The sequence below is a fragment of the Ovis aries genome, chromosome 9 (assembly GCF_016772045.2).
Source record: "Ovis aries strain OAR_USU_Benz2616 breed Rambouillet chromosome 9, ARS-UI_Ramb_v3.0, whole genome shotgun sequence".
Taxonomy (NCBI): domain Eukaryota; kingdom Metazoa; phylum Chordata; class Mammalia; order Artiodactyla; family Bovidae; genus Ovis; species Ovis aries.
In genome coordinates this window covers 50,228,381-50,247,398 of record NC_056062.1, presented here as the reverse complement: position 1 = coordinate 50,247,398, position 19,018 = coordinate 50,228,381, and the positions used below count along the sequence as shown (strand labels likewise).

Here is a 19,018-nt window from a genome sequence, read left to right as displayed (position 1 = left end):
AAAATGATGTCACTCGGATAGGCCTTAAGCCAGTGGCTGGTGTCCTTATAAGAGATTAGGGTTACATGCCCAGAGGGAAGATGACGTGAGGACATAGGGAGACAAAGGCCATCTACAAGCCAAGGAGAGAGGCCTCAAAAGGAACCCAATCGGCTGACAATTGGATCTCAGATTTCTAGCCTCCAGAACAAAATAAATCTTGTTTAGGCCACCTGGTCTGTGGTATTTGCTATGGCAGACCTAGCAAACAAATACACAGTGCGAAAAATATTTTAAGTGAAGAATAAAACTTTTGAAAAATAAAAGCAAATACTTGATTTATTCTAATTGAAATCAGGGTAATGTATGATAGTAAAGTTCAAGCAAAAGAGCTTTTCTTCAGTGTTCCCCTCGATGGCTTCTGTAATACAGTTGTATTGTCCCTAAAATGAAATACAAGTAATATAAAATGTTAGATGCTTCTATCTTGTAAGACTTTTATAAGAATTTTGTCTTACTAGCAGAAAGCTACTTAATACTTCCTCAGTTTTCTAGACTAGCCTACAAAATTTTCAAACATTAGAAATATTGATAATTTGAAACAAAATATGTATTATTAATGTTTATTTTAAAATAGTTAACCAAAAGTGAAATGTACAAAGTTTCATTGCACTTGTAATGCAAATATCTAAAATTGCCCATCATTATTACTCATGGAGGCAGTTACTGAGCTACACACAATGGTCACAATAATGCTTGCACCCAAAGATTTTCATCATATTAACAATGAGCATTTGCATTACTTTTAGCAACATATGTCGGAATTTAAAAAGACTTTTCTTGGACTTCCCTTGTGGCACAGTGGTAAAGAATCCACCTGCCAGTGCCAGAGACATGGGTTTGATCCTTGGTCCAGGAAGATCCCACATGCCATGGAACAATTAAACCCGTGTGCCACAGCTCCCAAGCCCACAGGTGTCAACTACTGAAACCTGCTTTAGGGCCCATATTCCACAACAAGAGAAGCCACCAAAATGAGAAGCCTACACACTATGACTAGACAGTAGCCCCCGCTCATTGCAACTAGAGAAAAGCCTGCACAGCAACAAAGACCCAGCATAGCCAAAATTAAATAAAATTAATTTTTTTAAAAAGGGTTTCCTTTGGTGTAAGTTTTCTATTTTTCCATATTCTACAGAAAGAATAAATAGCAAAATATACAAAATCAAAAAAAGTTAAAAAAAATCTTGAACATCTTAATCTTGAATCAATATTTTTAGAAGTTGTGGATTGCTTTTTTCAAATTCTTAACACATCTGTTACAACAAAAGATTAAAGAAGTACAAAACAACTTGAACAATACCTTAGAAAATCGTATTCCCTTGAAGGAGAATTGTATTGTTGTGTTCACAGTCTCTGCAACCAAAATGCAAAAAGTTATTGGCCAATATTAGGTAATTTTGTTTTTTTGTAGTATGACATGCATGCAGGAGATGTAAGAGACACAGGTTCAATCCTTGGGTCAGGAAGATCCCCTGGAGGAGAGCATGGCAACCCACTCCAATATTCTTGCCTGGAGAATCCCATGGACAGAACAGCCTGGTGGGCTGCAGTCCATAAGGTTGCAAAGAGTCGGACATGACTGAAGCTACTTAGCACACACACACAGTATGATATATACCTTTTATAATTTTACTACTGGCAAAAGTAATCCAAGCAAAATTGTAGAGAAGTAACGAATCTTATCCCCTGTCTATGATTCCCCTGTGGCTTCCTCTGCCACCCTGAGCCCCTCTCAGTATCAGCCTGTATCTCATTCCCTAGTGGACACAAACTTGTAAGGCCCACTGGTCTCAATAATGAATGAATGAATGATGAACAAGCTAGCGCTAATATGCTTCATCCCACGTTACATGTGTGCATGTTTATTGTTGCTGCTTCTCAGCAGGAAATGATAAAGAAAAATCTTCCTAAAGGTGGAGGAGAGTTTTGGGAGACAGCCAGGATATCAAAGCTCCTTTCAACCCCACCGCTGAGAAGCCTAGGAGAGCAGTCACTGTTGAAATGCATAGCCATGGGCCTGGCCCCACAGAAGCTGTAGGAAACAGAAATTCGGGGAAAACCACTGATCCAGTCAGAAACAACAAAGGAGTGAACTTAAAGAGCAGGGATAGAGAGAAAAATGCTTTGAATCTCTAACAAAAGCAATAGTGACCAAAAATCTTTAAAAATTTTTTTATTTATTTGTTTTTATCTTTGGCTGTGCTGGGTCTTCATTCCTGCACAGGCTTTTCTCAAGTTGCAGTAAAGCGGGGGCTACTCTCCAGCTGTGGTGCATGGGCTTCTCATTTCAGTGGTTTCTCTTATTGTAGAGCATGGGCCCTAGAGCATGCAGGCTTCGGTAATTCACACACAGGCTTAGCAGCTGTGGCACATGGGTTCTAGAACATAGGCTCAATAGTTGTGGGGCACAGGTTTAGTTGCGCTGAAGCATGTGGGATCTTCTGGGACCAACAACTGAACCTGTGTCTCCTGCATTGGCAGGCAGATTCTTTACCACTGAGCCATCAGGAAAGCCCCAAAAATCCTTTTTAAAGTAATAAAAATAGCCAAATGCAAACTATAATGATTACTGTTCTCTGAGTTGGCTAAAGACAATCCTTAATAGCAAATGATTGAATAATGTCTGCATCTATATCTTCTTTTTCCCAAATAAGGATTTATTTATTTGCTTCTGGGAGTATTCTTATTAGGGGTGCTCATACATTGAGAAAATTGGCTCTTGAATTCAGTAAAGTGACCATATCTTAATGATCTCAGGATCTTTCATTTAAGATTAATCAAATTCAAATTTAATCGTTCAACAAATATTTATTGAAAGCCTACTCTGCACCAGGGACTGGGGAGACAAGGTTAGTACAATACCATCCTTCCCCTCAAAGAGTTAAAGTCTCCTGGAACACAGACATGCAAATAAACCAGTACAAATTCACTGTGCAATGAGAAGATGCAGTAAGGATGAAGGCAGGATAGTTTTTGACTAAGAGTGATACTTCTGGGGCCTGACCTGCTTGAATTTTAATCCCAGCTCCTCTACTTATTCGGTATATGACCTTGGGCAAGTCACTTAACTTGTCTGTGCCTCAGCGAAATGACAATGGATAATAATGTCTATTTCATAAGATTACTGAGGGTGTCGAGTGAAAAAAATGCACAACCTATAGTTGAGAACTATATTTTATACGGTAGACATACTGAGGACTTAAGCCCAGAACACAGCCTCTCAGATAGCTCAGAGGGACTGCTCCAAAGAGATAAGGGAGGAGCCAGAATACATAGGGATTCTTGCAAAAAAAAAAAAAGCTGAGGTAGTTGGAACATCAAAAGATTCCTATTAAAGAAAATCTACATGTTCCTATTAAAGAACATCTCAGGTTCATGAATTTAGCACTTTTCTATGTATGGGAAGATGCTCATCGAATCTTTCCTCTGATATGTACCTCAGATATGCCCTAGATCTGAGGGCCAGTATCATGGGCCAGTATCTTGTTCTCTCCATCCTCAATCCCCTCACAGTCTACTTTAGAGGGAAGGGGTGGGAGCAGCTGCAGTGGCTGATGGCTTAATGGCCACAATATCCTCTGTTTACTGATATGGCAGGTGACATTCTTTGTAGACGAAGAGCTATAGAAGTTAATACATGTAAGTGCTCAGAACAATGTCTCATTAAATATTATTAACATTCAAATGTTATTATAATATTAAATGTTACTCCTTTCTACAACCCCCATCTTGTGAATAATAATGATGATGTTATTAATATTATCAATGATGTTATTAATATTCTCATTAGTGTTAATGTTATTATGACAACTGAACTGACATAAAAGATGGGAAGGTAAGTAGGGGGTATATTCCAGGTGGTTGGAAATAGAGGAGCAAAGGCAGGAAGGTGAAAATCAATATTCTGATAGTTTACAAGTATGCCTGAAAGGGGCTCAGTGTCATTAAAGCAAAGAAGCAGCAAGAGTGCGAAGAAGTAAAATTGAAGAAGTTAGCACGAATTGACTCAGACTCCACGGGAAGAGAATGGTGGTGATGGGGAAGCAACCAAGGGTGTGAATTAGTCAGATTTTGTTCAGAGAGTTGAGCCACATGACTGTGCAGTAGCTGGATTTAAGGGGACGCTGAAAGTCAGCGAGACCAGTCAGAGCCCAGGAGGCAGTGATAATGGTGAAGAGACAGGAGGTAAAGACCCCTCATGACCTCCACCCCAGGTAACCTCCTTCATCACGCTCTACCTAGTTATCCTGCTGCTTTCCTTGAGAGCACGTACTATAAAATGAACCTTATTTCATTTTCATCTTTATCTTCTTTCATGACTTAGTGACCATCTTATTTCCTCCACTGCTCTACAAACTCCATGAGGACAGGGGCTGTGCTTTGGTCACTTCTGAATTTCCAGCTCTTGGTACTACCTGGTCCCTGCATACCTGGCTCCAAGACCAGTTACATAATTTGCAAGGCTAAGCACAATCTGAAAATAGGGACCCAGGGACTTCCCTGATGGTCTAGGGGCTAAGACTCCACTCCCAGTGTAAAGGGCCCAGGTTTGATTTGATCCCTGGTCAGGCAACTAGATTCTACAGGCTACAACAGACCCAGCACAGCCAAATAACCAACTAAACATATTTTAAAAAAAGAAGGAAAATGGGAGGGGGCACTTATTTAGAAAGCTGAGGAAACATCCATTAAAGATACTAAAATATGAAGTTTTTCCCCTTTCACAGTCTGTCTTTCTCCCTCTAAATTTGCCACAATAGTTTTTTAATCTTTTTTTCTTTCAGTTTTACTGAGATGTAATTGACACAGCACAGAAGTTTATGGTGTAGAGCGTAACAACTTAACTTACACACGGCGCTAAATAATTACCACAGTAATTCATCACCTCGTAAAACCAAAAATAGTCTTTTTTCCCTTGTGATAAGAGCTTTCAGGATCTACTCTCTTAGCAACTTACAAAGAAACCACACAGCAGTGCTAACTACAGTTACTGCCATAGTTTTAATTTGCTATTTAATCTACTCAAAATAAAACAAAATTTTAAATTATTAGCATGAATTTTACCATTCCTCATTATATTGTATAATGTCAGTTGTAAACACAAATATCAGAGCATTTAACTCCAAGGCAGAATCACTGAAGTTTCACAATTTGTATTTCATGGGTCATCCCCAGGAAGTGCCTGAAGCTGTTCAGAAGAAACTGTTACAAGCCAGACTCAGCAAATTCAGAAGGAGGTTGAGAAGGTCCCCCAGGCATAGAAGAATCTGAGGCAATGTTCTCTGCACCAGTCACAAGGTAAGTGTAGAAGTTCGCAGGCACCCAGGGGCTGCTCCATAATGATGGGAGATGGCGTGAGAATAGGGGAAACCTGTGCAAACTGTGGGCCTGACAACTAGTTGACAGGATCCCCCTGCTGCTGCCAGATGCCTCATTCTCCAGGGGAGGGCTGCTGCTGCTGCTAAGTCGGTTCAGTCGTGTCCGACCCTGTGTGACCCCATAGACGGCAACCCACCAGGCTCCCCCGTCCCTGGGATTCTCCAGGCAAGAACACTGGAGTGGATTGCCATTTCCTTCTCCAGTGCATGAAAGTGAAAAGTGAAAGTGAAGTCTCTCAGTCGTATCTGACTCTTTGCGACCCCATGGACTGCAGCCTACCAGGCTCCTCTGTCCATGGGATTTTCCAGGCAAGAGTACTGGAGTGGGATGCCATTGCCTTCTCCTCCAGAGGAGGGCAGGGAAGCCAAATCAGGCATCTTTCTCTACCACAAGCCTGCAGACCCACACATGACCCTCAAAGGCTTTGCAACCTCCATAAAATACCTCCATAAGTTACCTGCTGTAGGGGAGACTGTCTGGTCCTCATCTAGTCACCCACTAAACAGTGCCATGGTGCGGCCAGTCCAGGTGGGATGGTCACTGCATACCTCACCCCAGACACTGCAGGACACCGTGCCTGACCCTGACCCTCCCAGCTCCAGGCCTCCACCAGGGGTAGAGGGTAACAGGTGCCACCAGATGGGACAAGATGGGGGATGCCAAGAAGGGACCAGGGTGCTAACAGGGCAGTGAACAGCAGGAAACCAAGAACCTGTCCGGGGTAGGTGGGCACATATACCACTGTCCCATCACACTTTGTATACAAAACACACACTCAAAGATAAAATGGCTAAGAATCTCAAGACTGCGATCCCAGAATAGTAAAGCCTTAATGTGAAGGCCTCCTGAGTATACGGCCCTGCTTGTGAAGTGAACACTGCCAACTTTGTAAGAGAGAGTGATGGATGGGACTACAGTTTGAGGAAGAAATCAAGAGTAGCTCCCAAGGGACTTTTCTGATGGTTAAGACCCCGTGCTTCCACTGCAGGGGGCATGGGTTTGATCCCTGGTCAGGGAACTAAGAATCTGCATGCTGTATGGTGCAGCCAAAAAAAAAGTAACTCCCAAATTTCTACTTGGGAAATTTGCCTGAATGTCTACCAGGTCAGGTGAGAAGAAGGAGCTCTAACCTCTTCTGTGGGGCAGCCCTCTTTTTCAACTGTTTTTCTTTCCAAGAAAGACATATCTCCCATTCTCCTCTTATAGGGAGGTAATGTGAAGCCTCTTGAAGAAGCCAAGACAGAAACAAGGCAGAGTCAGAGAAAAGGAAGACAGAACCTCAGCTTAGACTCTTCTCTGCTCTTGCCAAAAGGTATCCACCTAGCTCACTGGTGGTCCAGTCCCGGTTTCCCTGCAACTATGCAGCACATAGGACCCAAGCCTCAGATGGTGTTATGGGTTGCAAAGTGTCCCCTCAACAGATATTCAAATCTAAACCCCCAGTACCTTGAACACAGGCTTATTTGGAAATAGGATTTTTGCAGATGGTCAAGTTAAGATGAGGTAATTAAGGTGGGTCCTAATTGAATATGACTGTGTCCTTATACGGAGAAGGCAATGGCAGCCCACTCCATTACTCTTGCCTGGAAAATCCCATGGACAGAGGAGCCTGGTAGGCTGCAGTCCATGGGGTCGCAAAGAGTCAGATACAACTGAGAGACTTCACTTTCACTTTTCACTTTCATGCATTGGAGAAGGAAATGGCCACCCACTCCAGTGTCCTTGCCTGGAGAATCCCAGGAACAGGGGAGCCTGGTGGGCTGCCATCTCTGGGGTCGCACAGAGTTGGACACGACTGAAGTGACTTAGCAGCAGCAGCAGCAGTGTCCTTATAAAAAGGGGTAATTTGGACATGCAGACCAACATGTATAGAGGGAAGACCACACAAGGAGATACAGGGGAAAGATGGTCATCTACAAGGCAAGAATCTCCTCAGGCCCTCTGAGCTAGGAGGGAGGCCTGGAGCAGATACTTCCTAACCAAGAGGCTTCAGGGGAAGCACAATCCTGCCAACACCTCGGTCTCTGACTTCTAGCTTCCAGAGCTGTTAGACCATAATCTGTTGTTCTAAGCCATCCAATTCTTGGTACTTTGTTACAGAAACCCTAGTGAAATCCTGAAAACAGGGCTAACAGACATTAAATTTAAAATGCCTTTGAAATATCCATTTATTTATTCAAAAATGTGTTTTTTAAAGAAATGAAGGCGTGTGTGTGTATTTATGTGTAAGAAGTGGAAAGATTATGTGTAATTTTTATCTCCAGTTCAGTTCAGATCAGTTGTTCAATCGTGTCCGACTCTTTGCAACCCCGTGAACCGCAGCACACCAAGCCTCCCTGGCCATCACCAACTCGTGGAGTCCACACAAACCCACGTCCATTGAGTCAGTGATGCCATCCAACCATCTCATCCTCTGTCATCCCCTTCTCTCCTGCCCTCAATCTTTCCCAGCATCAGGGTCTTTTCAAATGAGTCAGCTCTTTGCATCAGGTGGCCAAAGTATTGGAGTTTCAGCTTTAACATCAGTCCTTCCAGTGAACACCCAGGACTGATCTCCTTTAGGATGGACTGGTTGGAACTCCTCTCATCCAAGGGACTAGCAAGAGCCTTCTCCAGCACCACAGTTCAAAACCATCAATTCTTCGGCTCTCAGCTTTCTTCACAGTCCAGCTCTCACATCCATACGTGACCACTGGAAAAATCATAGCCTTGACTAGACGGACCTTTGTTGGCAAAGTAATGTCTCTGCTTTTTAATATGCTGTCTAGGCTGGTCATAACTTTCCTTCCAAGGAGTAAGCATCTTTTAATTTCATGGCTGCAATCACTGTCTGCAGTGATTTTGGAGCCCAGAAAAATAAAGTCAGCCACTGTTTCCACTGTTTCCCCATCTATTTCCCATGAAGTGATGGGACTGGATGCCATGATCTTAGTTTTCTGAATGTTGAGCTTTAAGCCAACCTTTTCACTCTCCTCTTTCACTTTCATCAAGAGGCTTTTTAGTTCCTCTTCACTTTCTGCCGTAAGGGTGGTATCATCTGCATATCTGAGGTTATTGATATTTCTCCCGGCAATCTTGATTCCAGCCTGTGCTTCCTCCAGCCCAGTGTTTTCTTGATGTACTCTGCATATAAGTTAAATAAGCAGGGTGACAATATACAGCCTTGACGTACTCCTTTTCCTATTTGGAACCAGTCTGTCATTCCATGTCCAGTTCTGACTGTTGCTTCCTGACCTGCATACAGATTTCTCAAGAAGCAGATCAGGTGGCCTGGTATTCCCATCTCTTTAAGAATTTTCCACAGTTTATTCACTTGCCCATATTCTCTAAGTATCACATCCTAAAAATGTATGACCTTTGTAACAACAACAAGTCATTGAGTATGTTCCTTACTCATTTGATTTGTGAAATTTCGAAGGTCTGTTGATAGCATCAATGCTTCTTAAATCAGAATGTCCTGATCTCTAGGCTCATGTACTTAGCTGCCAAGTGAGTTTCTTTATCTGAATGTTCCCAAATTACCTTGAGCCCAACATGCCAAACCAGAACCCACTATCTCTCTCTTTAAAAATCTGTCCCTTCCTTTTAACACACATCATTTCCAATCATGGCATGTCTATCCATCCAATCAACACCCTGGAGCCATTCTTGGTTTATTTGATGTTTACCTGCCACATCAAATCAGTCAGCAGTCCCACCATTCCTGTCTCCCAAAATACTCTCTTTTGTCTCCTTCTCTTTACTCCCAGGGCCTCCCTCATGGTCCCTGACACAGCCTCCCAGCTGCATTTCCTTCCATCCAAGTTTCTTACCTCAACCAAAACCCACCTCCTTCTGAGACAGGCTGGGACCTGGGAACCTTTGCTATAGTATCTACACCTGGACAAATGTCTCCTCTAGCAACAAAACAGAAAGAAACTATAAGGGACTAAAAATAATTGCAAGCATGCGCAGTTGGGGCAAATTATGCACAATAGGATACAAAAAGGCCAAAAAACCCAACTGCCATTTCTGAAGAGCCAGGAGCAAAAACAGGATGTTGGGAGCAAAAACAGGGTATTGCACTTTTGTCCCCTGCACTCAACACCACCAAAGGAGTAGGCAAACTACCTAAGTAACTCCTCTGTCCTATCCCGGTGTGTTAGGTGCTCAGTCATGTCTATCTCTTTGCTACCCAATGGACTGTAGCGCCCCCCGCCCCCCAGGCTCCTCTTGTCCAGGAATTCTCCAAGCAAGAATACTGGAGTGGGTAACCGTTTCTTTCTCCAGGGTATCTTCCTACTCTCAGTTCATATAAGGAACCAGCTGGCCCCTCCTCAGAGAGTGAGCAAAGGAATTTGTTACTTATTTTCACTTCCCCTGGCTGCAGCAAGGGCCCCAGTGAAGATTTGCTGAATTTCCTGCCTAGCCTCTTATCGTGGGTAACAGTTCCACAGGGACACTAGTTATCTGCAAAAATGGAAATCTTGTTGGGTCACCCCTACCCACTAACAACAAGATTCAGACTGGTATTTAACCCATGAGTTACACTACCCTGGCCCCTTTTCTAGGCTCATCTCCAATTTCCCACAAATACATTCTGCTCGAGCTACAAAAAAGCTACTCTCCAGGGACTTCCCTGGTGGTCCAATGGCTAAGACTCCAATTCAGGGGCCCTGGGTTTGATCCCTGGTCAGGGAAGTTGATTCCACATGCCACAACTAAGACCCAGTGCAGCCAAATAATTAAATAAAAAACTTTTTTGAAAAAGCTACTCTCCAAATAAACTATATTCTTTCCTGGCTAGACAAGTTTGCGTATGCTATTTCTTCTCAGGGAATGTCCTTTTTCCTTACTCTCTAGGGTTCTTAGATTTAAGACTCTAATAAAATAGTCTCTGAAGCCTCATGAGTTCTCCTGTCACAGTAAGTTGATAACTATGCAATTAAAAGAGCATCTAATCTATTAGCATTTATGACATTTCATTGTAACATTTGTTACCATGACTATCTTTCCCAGAACAAGGTAACCCGAAGAAAGAGAACCTACGGATGGACTTTGAATCACCACAACTGAAATCATGATTTGCTCAGACTAAGTTCAGCAGATGTTTGTGGAAGGAAGGGAGGGCAAGTGGGAAGAAGCAGGCAGTCTGGGTTGAGTCTGATACATCTTCAATCATAAAAAAGTGAGACTTTGAAAATTCATATAAATGTTAACATAATCCCACAGAGATTAAGTAATTGTAAAACTGTTGTATGAGAGAAAAGGACACTTTTTAAACAGTAATCTGCCAAGAGAATATCTTTCGCTTTTTTGTTGTCATTGTTGCTTTTTTGGTGTTTTTTGCGGGGTGGGTAGGGGGTGGGTTTTGGCCATGTCATGCAGCTTGTGGAACCTTGGTTCCTTGACCAGGGATCAAATGCATGCTACCTGCAGTAGAAGTGCAGAGCGCTGACCACACAACCACCAGAGAATTCCCAGGGATTTCTTTCAGAGAGAAAGAAAGTATGGTCCAGTGGAAGAGCAGTTCTTAGAGGCTACTCCATTACCAGATCTCCAAAAGACCAAGGACACATTGCTGAACCACTGCAGACATTGGTTTCCTCCCTTATAAAAATGACAGGACTATAAAGTCAGGAACAAAAATACACACTTAATCACCATAATTCTTGAATTCTCACACTGAGCACGCTACTAAAATTTTTTTAAAACACAGATTCCTAATTTTATCCTTAAAGCCACATAAAATTGGTTTCCTTGTCCCCATTTCTCAGAGGAGGGAAGTGAGGTTGAGAGAAGTCAAATAACACCCAAGGCCACATTGCTGGTCAGCGGAAAAGCTGGGACACTGGCTCAGGTCTTTATACTCTGAACCCAGACTCATAACAATGCCAGTTTCACAATCTGTATGTGGGGTGGGGGTGGCAGACAAGTTAGAGATGAGGAGAGATGGTTAAGCTATCTTAAAGCTTCATTTGTGTAGCAAGAGATTGATTCACTTAAAAACATTTTGTTTGCGGAAGGGGGCATGCTGCTGTGTTGTGGGATCTTAGTTCCCTAACCTGGGGTAGACTTTTCTAATTGTTTATGCTTTCCAACTTTTAGTAATGTGAAAATATAATATATAGAATTTTTTAACTATTTAAAATACTACCTTAAAAATTATTATGGAAAAATTCATAGGTTTGCAATAAGTGATCTTTAAGGTCCTAAACTCTGAAATTTTATGATCCTGTGAATAACTCCAGGTGAAAAAGAGGGAGAAAAGACATTGAAGGAATCAATGTAACTGCATAGAAAAAGCTACCGTGTTTTTATGAAAAATAATGAATGCAATGTTTAGAAAACAAGAGCCATAACAAAGGGTAAACATACAATGTTAGGCCAAACAAGGTAAAAATTTCAATATCTCTTCAAACATACCCAAATAAGTGTCATCTTAATAATAATCCAATAACATAATTGTAAAATGTTGTTTAAGCTGTTAAAAGAAAAACATCGGGTGGAAATGAAGAATTATTATTAGAAAAGGAACTTCACTTTTTTAAAGTTTTTAATTTTCACAGCACTCTCATAAGGCATTATATTCTATTCTGACAGTAATGTGAATTGAATGCTTACCTCCCTTCAGAGCTCTGCAAAAGGAAAAATCATCATCATATCCTCGGCAAATAACTTCTTTGCGCAATGGGAAATTCATGTGCTTAGTAGATAGATAGATATTGAAGTATAAGCTCCTTATATCTCTTCCTTAAAGAGAAAAAAATTCATTAGCCCTTCAAATAAGGTATTTTTTAATAAATGTTTAATAACCAACATTGACTGTATACTTAAAATATGCCTTGTGCATTTCCTACATTATTTCACTTAATCATCATAACTACTTGTAATATAGATATCATTATCCTGTTTTGTAGATGAGAAAACTGTAGTTCTGAGAGGCCCACTAGTCGATTGTAATCAAATAGAATGTTCCACAGTGAGAATTATCTGTGCTATGCCAAACAATAGAAGAATCTATACTTTTGAGAAAACGATCAAACTGAAAATACAAAATTTCCAATTGTTGTCACAGTTCCACTAGGAGATTCAAAAGAAAGGGAAGGGAGAGGAAATAACAATAATCATAATCAATTCATGCCCACATTTTAGTAGTTTTGATGAACGATTTCTTGGAGGATAAAATTGAACCCTTTGATTACAACTTAAATAGATCAACTTTTTATTATTTCCTTAAGAATCTCCTTATTAACAATGAACATGGAAAATTCCAGGAAGAAATGCATTTGGCTCATCTCTTCTAAGTTATTCAGTTGGCCCAACTGGACAAGATGTACAATCTCTTTTATAATGAAAACAAGTATCGTAACCACTCCTTTGCGGAAAATATTTTCCTAATAAGGTCACCATGACTCATTGCAGTCGTAGTTAAAAAAAAAAAAAAATTCTATCTTTACCTTGAACTTGACTATGCTTAACACAACTGTCACCTCCTTTCTCAAAACACTGTTCTTCCTTTGGTGTTGGTGCTGCCATTGACTCATTTTTCTTAGGGTTCTAACTTCAGTGCTTCTGAATTTCACACTGCACACTCTCCCCAGCTTCAAATACCACAAAGGGTAATAACTTCTAAATCATTGTGTTTGGTTTCAACTTTTCTTTTGAGCACCTGTCCTCTGTCTTCATTCAGTATCTCTACTCAAATGTCACTTATTACCACCCCCAATAGATCTCAAATTGATTTCCTCATCTTCATTACCAAATCAGCACTAGAATTCTTAATCCTGGTAAATTCTCCTGGCCTCCCTGGCAAATTCTACTGGCCTCCTTTCATCCCCATTAATTAATTAATTATTGCTCAGTCGTGTCCGACTCTTTGCGACCCCATGGACTGTAGCCTATCAGGCTCCTCCGTCCACGGGATTTTCCAGGCAAGAGTGCTGGAGTGGATTGCCATTTCCTTCTCCAGGGGATCTTCCCAACCCAGGACCACTATCTTAATGCAGGTCCTCATTACTCTGAGCCTACAGTACCAGCAAACTTCCTTGTTTGTCTCCATTTCTCTACTTTCAGGGTTAAATGTAGAGAAGGAGAACATCATACAGTCTGTTTCAAATAGTGGCCCTCATGGTCCACTCAATGCACTTGGACCTGAACCTCTCTCAAAGCAGGAATGTGTATAGAAGTTGAATGTGTATGGAAGTTTTCATGGGGGATGTCTTGAGAAAGAGGCACATGGTAGCATGGCATCCAATGATGATGCAGAACAAAGAACCTTCTTCCATTTCTGTGTGGAACACACTGATTCTAGGCTTCAGTCGTTCCAAAAAAGAAAGTGTTACTTTGACATCTCAATACTTTACATCTTGAGAAGCGTCTTGCCCTTAGACATCACTGTGGTCATGTTAGAGTTCACTGTGGTCACTGTGAACAATGGTTGAAGTGAAGTATCACTTGCGTGCCTCAGCAGGTCAGGGATATCAATATGGATATTGGAGTGGGAGACTGGGACATGGTGGCTCTTGGGGTTTCGGTAAAGAGGACTGTTTTTGAGCTCACCTATGACAACTTTGGGAACTTCTGGAAATAACTTTGAGGAAGGTGTATGATCCAGCTGTATTTGTCAATTAGTTAATAGTGGCACACAATTCTATTAGCAAGGCTATAAAGTCTTAAAATAAATGATTTCCATTCCTAACCTATTTTTGGTTCAAGATTACGGTTATAGCTCTTACTGAATTTAAGCAGAGATAGGGCCACAAAAATATGGTTGATTTCTATTAATATGGCCCACAATTTCACACAGATGTTCTAGTATATTCTAGGGAAACCCGGGTCATAAAAGGAAAGCATTATAAAAAATATGACCAAATAATACTTTAATTACTGAATTAATATAATGTCACATAAATGTCATATCTACTAAATGATTAAAGTATTTGTGGTGGCCTTGGAGGTGTACTGCTCAAAACTCCCTTCCAAAGAATCTATGAGGAGGAGGGCAGCAGGCAGAGAGCCTCCAGCTACCGCACTTTCATTCAGAGACCAGATGCTCACAGTCTGCTCCTGTAACGACGGTAACACTAGAACCAGTCCACTCCTGCCTGTCATGGGACACGTGTGACACACAGAAGGCTCCCCACTTACCTTGCTGAGGGTGTCTCAGGGATTCATTTTAACCTGATGATCATCTTACCAAATTCTCCTTTCTTCTCTCTCATTTCAAAACTATGAGGCCAATCCAATACCTCAATCTGAATCTTCTCCTTGCCTGCTCTGGCTTCCTCTTTCCTTTACTGTTCATAAGAATTTCCCTCCCCAACCCCGACACCCTGCAAAAAATCCCTTGTATGTCTAATTCTTTCTTGGTATCTGAGTTTCAGAGAACCCTAAGTAAAACTGTGTTGTATTATTATTACTTGGATCTGGAAGGTCTGTTTCCTGTGTCTAAGGGCAATGGGCTTACTTGAAAATGAGGTCATTCATTATGTAAATAATCACTTCTGCAAACACACACAAATACCACAAAGGCCAGAAAACAAAACCTGAGAAAAAGAGGAAGAAATTGTAGGGCTTTCATTGGGCAAAAATGTAGATTATGTTAGGGGATTAAGGCATACATGCTACTATGTGTAAAATAAGCAACAAGGATATACCATACAGCACAGGGAAATATAGCTATTACTTTGTAATAACTTTAAATGAATTATAATCTATAAAAGTACTGAAACACTATGTTGTACACCTGAAATTACTATAATATTGTAAATCAACTACACTTCAGTAAAAAAATAAGTTTAGATTATTGCTTTCACCCTTGGCTAAGAAAGTAGAGCAAACGGTTCATTATTCTTTCCTCTGTGCTACCACTAAGCCTTACTGCTATCATTTCATTTATGGTAATATATTATCTACAGCTCTGTCTCTCCTATTGCACTGAGAGATTCTTGAAGGTCAAGAGAATGTCTTATTTATCAATGAATTTACAGTACATACCATAATATTTGAAATAAACAACACAATTACTCAGTATTTTTAAATGAATAATGCAGAAACAAAGTGTCAGGATACAGGTTAAATGATTAGATGCAGGAAAATTAAAACATAAGTTTATTGTCTATCATTTCTGGATTCTCAACTACCCTTTTTCCTATAAGCTGGAGAACTAAACTCAGGAATAAATGTTTCTTAAGCTTATTTACATAAAAGCACTTTTTTAAAGTATAAACTCCAAATATAAGCTAGGATGTAAATGATAATGGTGATGATGAAAAACAATAATGACAATGACGATGATTACAACTGAAGTTTCCTGGGATCTTTACAGGCCACAACTGACTGGTAGGAAAGGATGGAAGTTAGTTTGGGGGGATTTTTTGGCTATGCTGTGTCTTCACTGCTGCACGTGGTCTTCCTCTAGTTGTGGCAAGCAGGGGCTTCTCATTGCAGTGGCTTCTCTTGTGGCAGAGTATGGGCCCTAGAGGCATACGGGTTCACAAGCTCTAGAGCACAGAGTCAGTAGTTGTGGTGCACAGACTTAGTTTCACAGTGGCTTGTGGGATCTTGCCTGACCAACCAGAGATCGCACCCGTATCTCCTGCATTGGCAGGCAGATTCTTAACCTCTGGACCACCAAAGAAGTCCCAGGAAGAAAGTTTTGTGTATTTTCATGGAGCCTTAGATCCAGCCCAATGCTATCACCATCATCCAATTAACTTTTACTAAGATGATAGCAAATAAAATCATAAAGAGGAAAAAGAAGAAATACCACAAAACGAAGCAAAAAGCATTGCTCCTTTTCATATCATCATCACCATATTTTTTTTTTTTAAGTTCACGTTTAGGGAAAAAAGTCCTGGATTGCTCATATACAAATCTTTGACTCATGAAAACCCAACTTTACTTATCAGCTGAATAGCTAATAACTGACAAAGGATATAGGTAGTAGATGGTTAGAAGTTTCAAATTGTTTCCATTTTTACCATGCCATTATATATAATCCCTCCGCATGAGTGTGAGCAAGCCTAGTGACTTGATTCTAAAAAATAGAAAATAGCAAAGATAATGGGGTGGCACTTTCATCATTGGGCTGTATAAGACTGTGACTTCTATCTTGTTAGCTAACTGTCCCCCTTGTTAATTTCAAGGACACAAGAAGCTATGTTGCAAAGGCCCAGAGAGCAAGGAACTGAAAGCTGGCCAACAGCCAGACAGAAACTGAACACTGTCAACAGCCACCTGAGCTTAGAAGTGGGTTCTTTCCTAGTTGAGCCTTCAGAAGAAACCCTGGCCAACATCGTGACTGCAGCCTTGGGGGAGACCTTCTAAAGCTGACACAGCTAAGCCATGGCCAGACTACCGACACACAAAGACTGTGAGATAAAGAATATGTATTGTTTTAAGCCATTACGATTATGATAATTTGTTACATAGCAATAGAAAACTAATACACATACATTTAGAACTTCATCATTTATCACTGATATTTATGGAGCCCTTTTAATTGATCTACAAGAACAAAATTTTGGACTTACTTGGAATGTAGTAGAGATAGAGTATTCCACGGCTTCCCTTCAATGTTATACAGGGCTCAGAACGTATTGAAATAGGAAATTTCAAGTTATCTAAATGAAATAAAGAAAATGTCAATAAAATTAAAATAATTTAAGTTATTTATAATAAGTATTCTGAATATCAGTGTCCCCCCAAAAAACTACCTTTTCCATTAAAATTTCATAATGAGCAAAATTGAGAGTAGTTAAAAATATCATCCTCCCCAGAAGAGTGAAGTCAGCCAGGTGGCAGATAAAGTCTTCCTTCCCCCTACAAACACACCAATACAGCAACAATTTATAGACAATTTCCCTTTGTGAGAAATCGGAAACCAACCAACAGTTTCCTACATCCCAGAGAATATAAAACCAGACTCACCAAGTCAGTAGTGAGGTTCAAGACATCTCTCACCAGAGACACTGCTCCTGGCTTAGCATAATGAGGAAGAGATACCCTACCCCTCAACTTCACTCAGAAGGGAATAGATGGTTTATGCATTTAGAGCCCCAAATTTTCCAAGGAGATCCCCAGAGGGCTAAATAAAGAAAGTCTGAATAGTCTTAGAACTAGGAAGGAGACTGAATCAGCAACTGCAAATTTCCCAAAGAAAAGTCCAGGGCCAGATGTCTCCACAGGAGAATTCTACCAAACATTTAGGTCAGAATTAACACCAATTCTCAAACTGTCCCCCTAAAAATGAAGGAGAGGGCACACTTCCAAACTCATTTTATAAGGCTAGCATTGTAAAGCCAGACAAAGACACCACAAGAAAAGAAAATTATAAACCAATATCCCTGATGAATTTACATGCAAAAATCCTCACAAAATACTAGCAAATTGAATTCAATAGCGCATTAAGAGGATCACACACCATGACTAAAAGGCATTTTTACCTGGGATGCAAAGGATAGTCCAACATACAAAAATCAATTAAACGATATGCCACATTAATAGATTGAAGAATAAAAACCACATGACCATCTCAACAGACAACAAAATTCAACACCTTTTCATGATAAAAACTCCCAACAAACTTTAATTAGAGGAAATGGCCTCAACATAATGAAGGCTATATATGGAAAGTTCATAGCTAATATCATACCCAACAATGAAAAATCGAAAGTTTTTCCTCTAAGATCAGGAACAAGACAGGGATACTCACTCTCAACAGTACTGCAAATCCTAGCCAGATGAATTACATAAGAAAAATAAAAGGCATCCACACCAGAAAGGAAAAAGTAAAATTTTCTGTTTACAGATGGCAAATTTTATATATAGAAAACCCTAAAGACTCCATTAAAAATTGTCAGAACTAATAAAAAAATTCAGTAAAGTTACAGGATACAATATCAAAATACAAAATATCAGTTGCATTTCTATACACTAATAATGAACTATACAAAAAGGAAATTAGGAAAACAATCCCATTTACACTATCACCAAGATTATAAAATATCCAGGATTAAACTTACTTAAGGTAAAAGACTTGTGTGTTGAAAACTACAAAACATTGATGAAAGAAATTAAACAAGGCACAAACAAATTTAAAAAAATCTTATGTTCATTGAGCTTCCCTTGTGGCTCACCTGGTAAAGAATCTGCCTGCAATGCAGGAGACCTGGGTTCAATCCCTGGGTTGGGAAGATCCTCTGGAGAAGGGAATGACTACCCACTCCAGGATTTTGACCTGGAGAATTCCATGGCAGAGGAGCTGACAGGCTACAGTCCATGGGGTGGCAAAGAGTCAGGCATGACTGAGCAACTTTCACTTCACTTCCTTGTTTAGAAGAAGTAATGCTATTAGAATGTCCATTTTATGCAAAGCAATCTACAGAATCAATACATTTCTATCAAAATCTCAATGACATTTTTTTACAGAAATAGAAAAAACAACTCTAAAATTCATATGTATGGCACCATAAGGATGTTAAATTTGAGGAACAAATCTGGAAGCATCACATTTTCTGATTTCAAACTATATAGCAAAGCTATAGTAATCAAAATAGTACGATAGTGTAAAAAATATGGCCATATAGACCAGTGGAACTTATCAGAGAACCCA

The 19,018-nt window shown here is 40.3% G+C and overlaps 1 protein-coding gene and 1 long non-coding RNA gene across 3 annotated transcripts in view; one reads left to right on the top strand and one right to left on the bottom strand.

Moving 5' to 3' along the window:
- Positions 1–300: 300 nt before the first annotated feature.
- LY96 (lymphocyte antigen 96) overlaps positions 301–19,018 on the bottom strand; it is a 34,793-nt gene continuing 16,075 nt past the window's right edge. Inside the window, exons 2-5 of the mRNA XM_004011745.5 lie at positions 16,938–17,027; positions 12,025–12,153; positions 1,343–1,395; positions 301–422 (exon numbers count right to left, since the gene is read on the bottom strand). Of these exons, the coding sequence (XP_004011794.3) occupies positions 324–422; positions 1,343–1,395; positions 12,025–12,153; positions 16,938–17,027 (371 nt within the window). The 3' untranslated portion in view covers positions 301–323. The remainder of the gene's footprint in view (positions 423–1,342; positions 1,396–12,024; positions 12,154–16,937; positions 17,028–19,018) is intronic.
- LOC121820338 (uncharacterized) lies at positions 4,136–17,075 on the top strand. 2 transcript variants are annotated; one of them, XR_006060836.1, is made up of 3 exons: positions 4,136–4,256; positions 5,218–5,340; positions 16,551–17,075. It is a non-coding gene; the product is annotated as an uncharacterized LOC121820338 (long non-coding RNA). The 2 variants fall into 2 exon arrangements; XR_006060835.1 differs by lacking the exon at positions 16,551–17,075 and adding an exon at positions 10,420–10,702.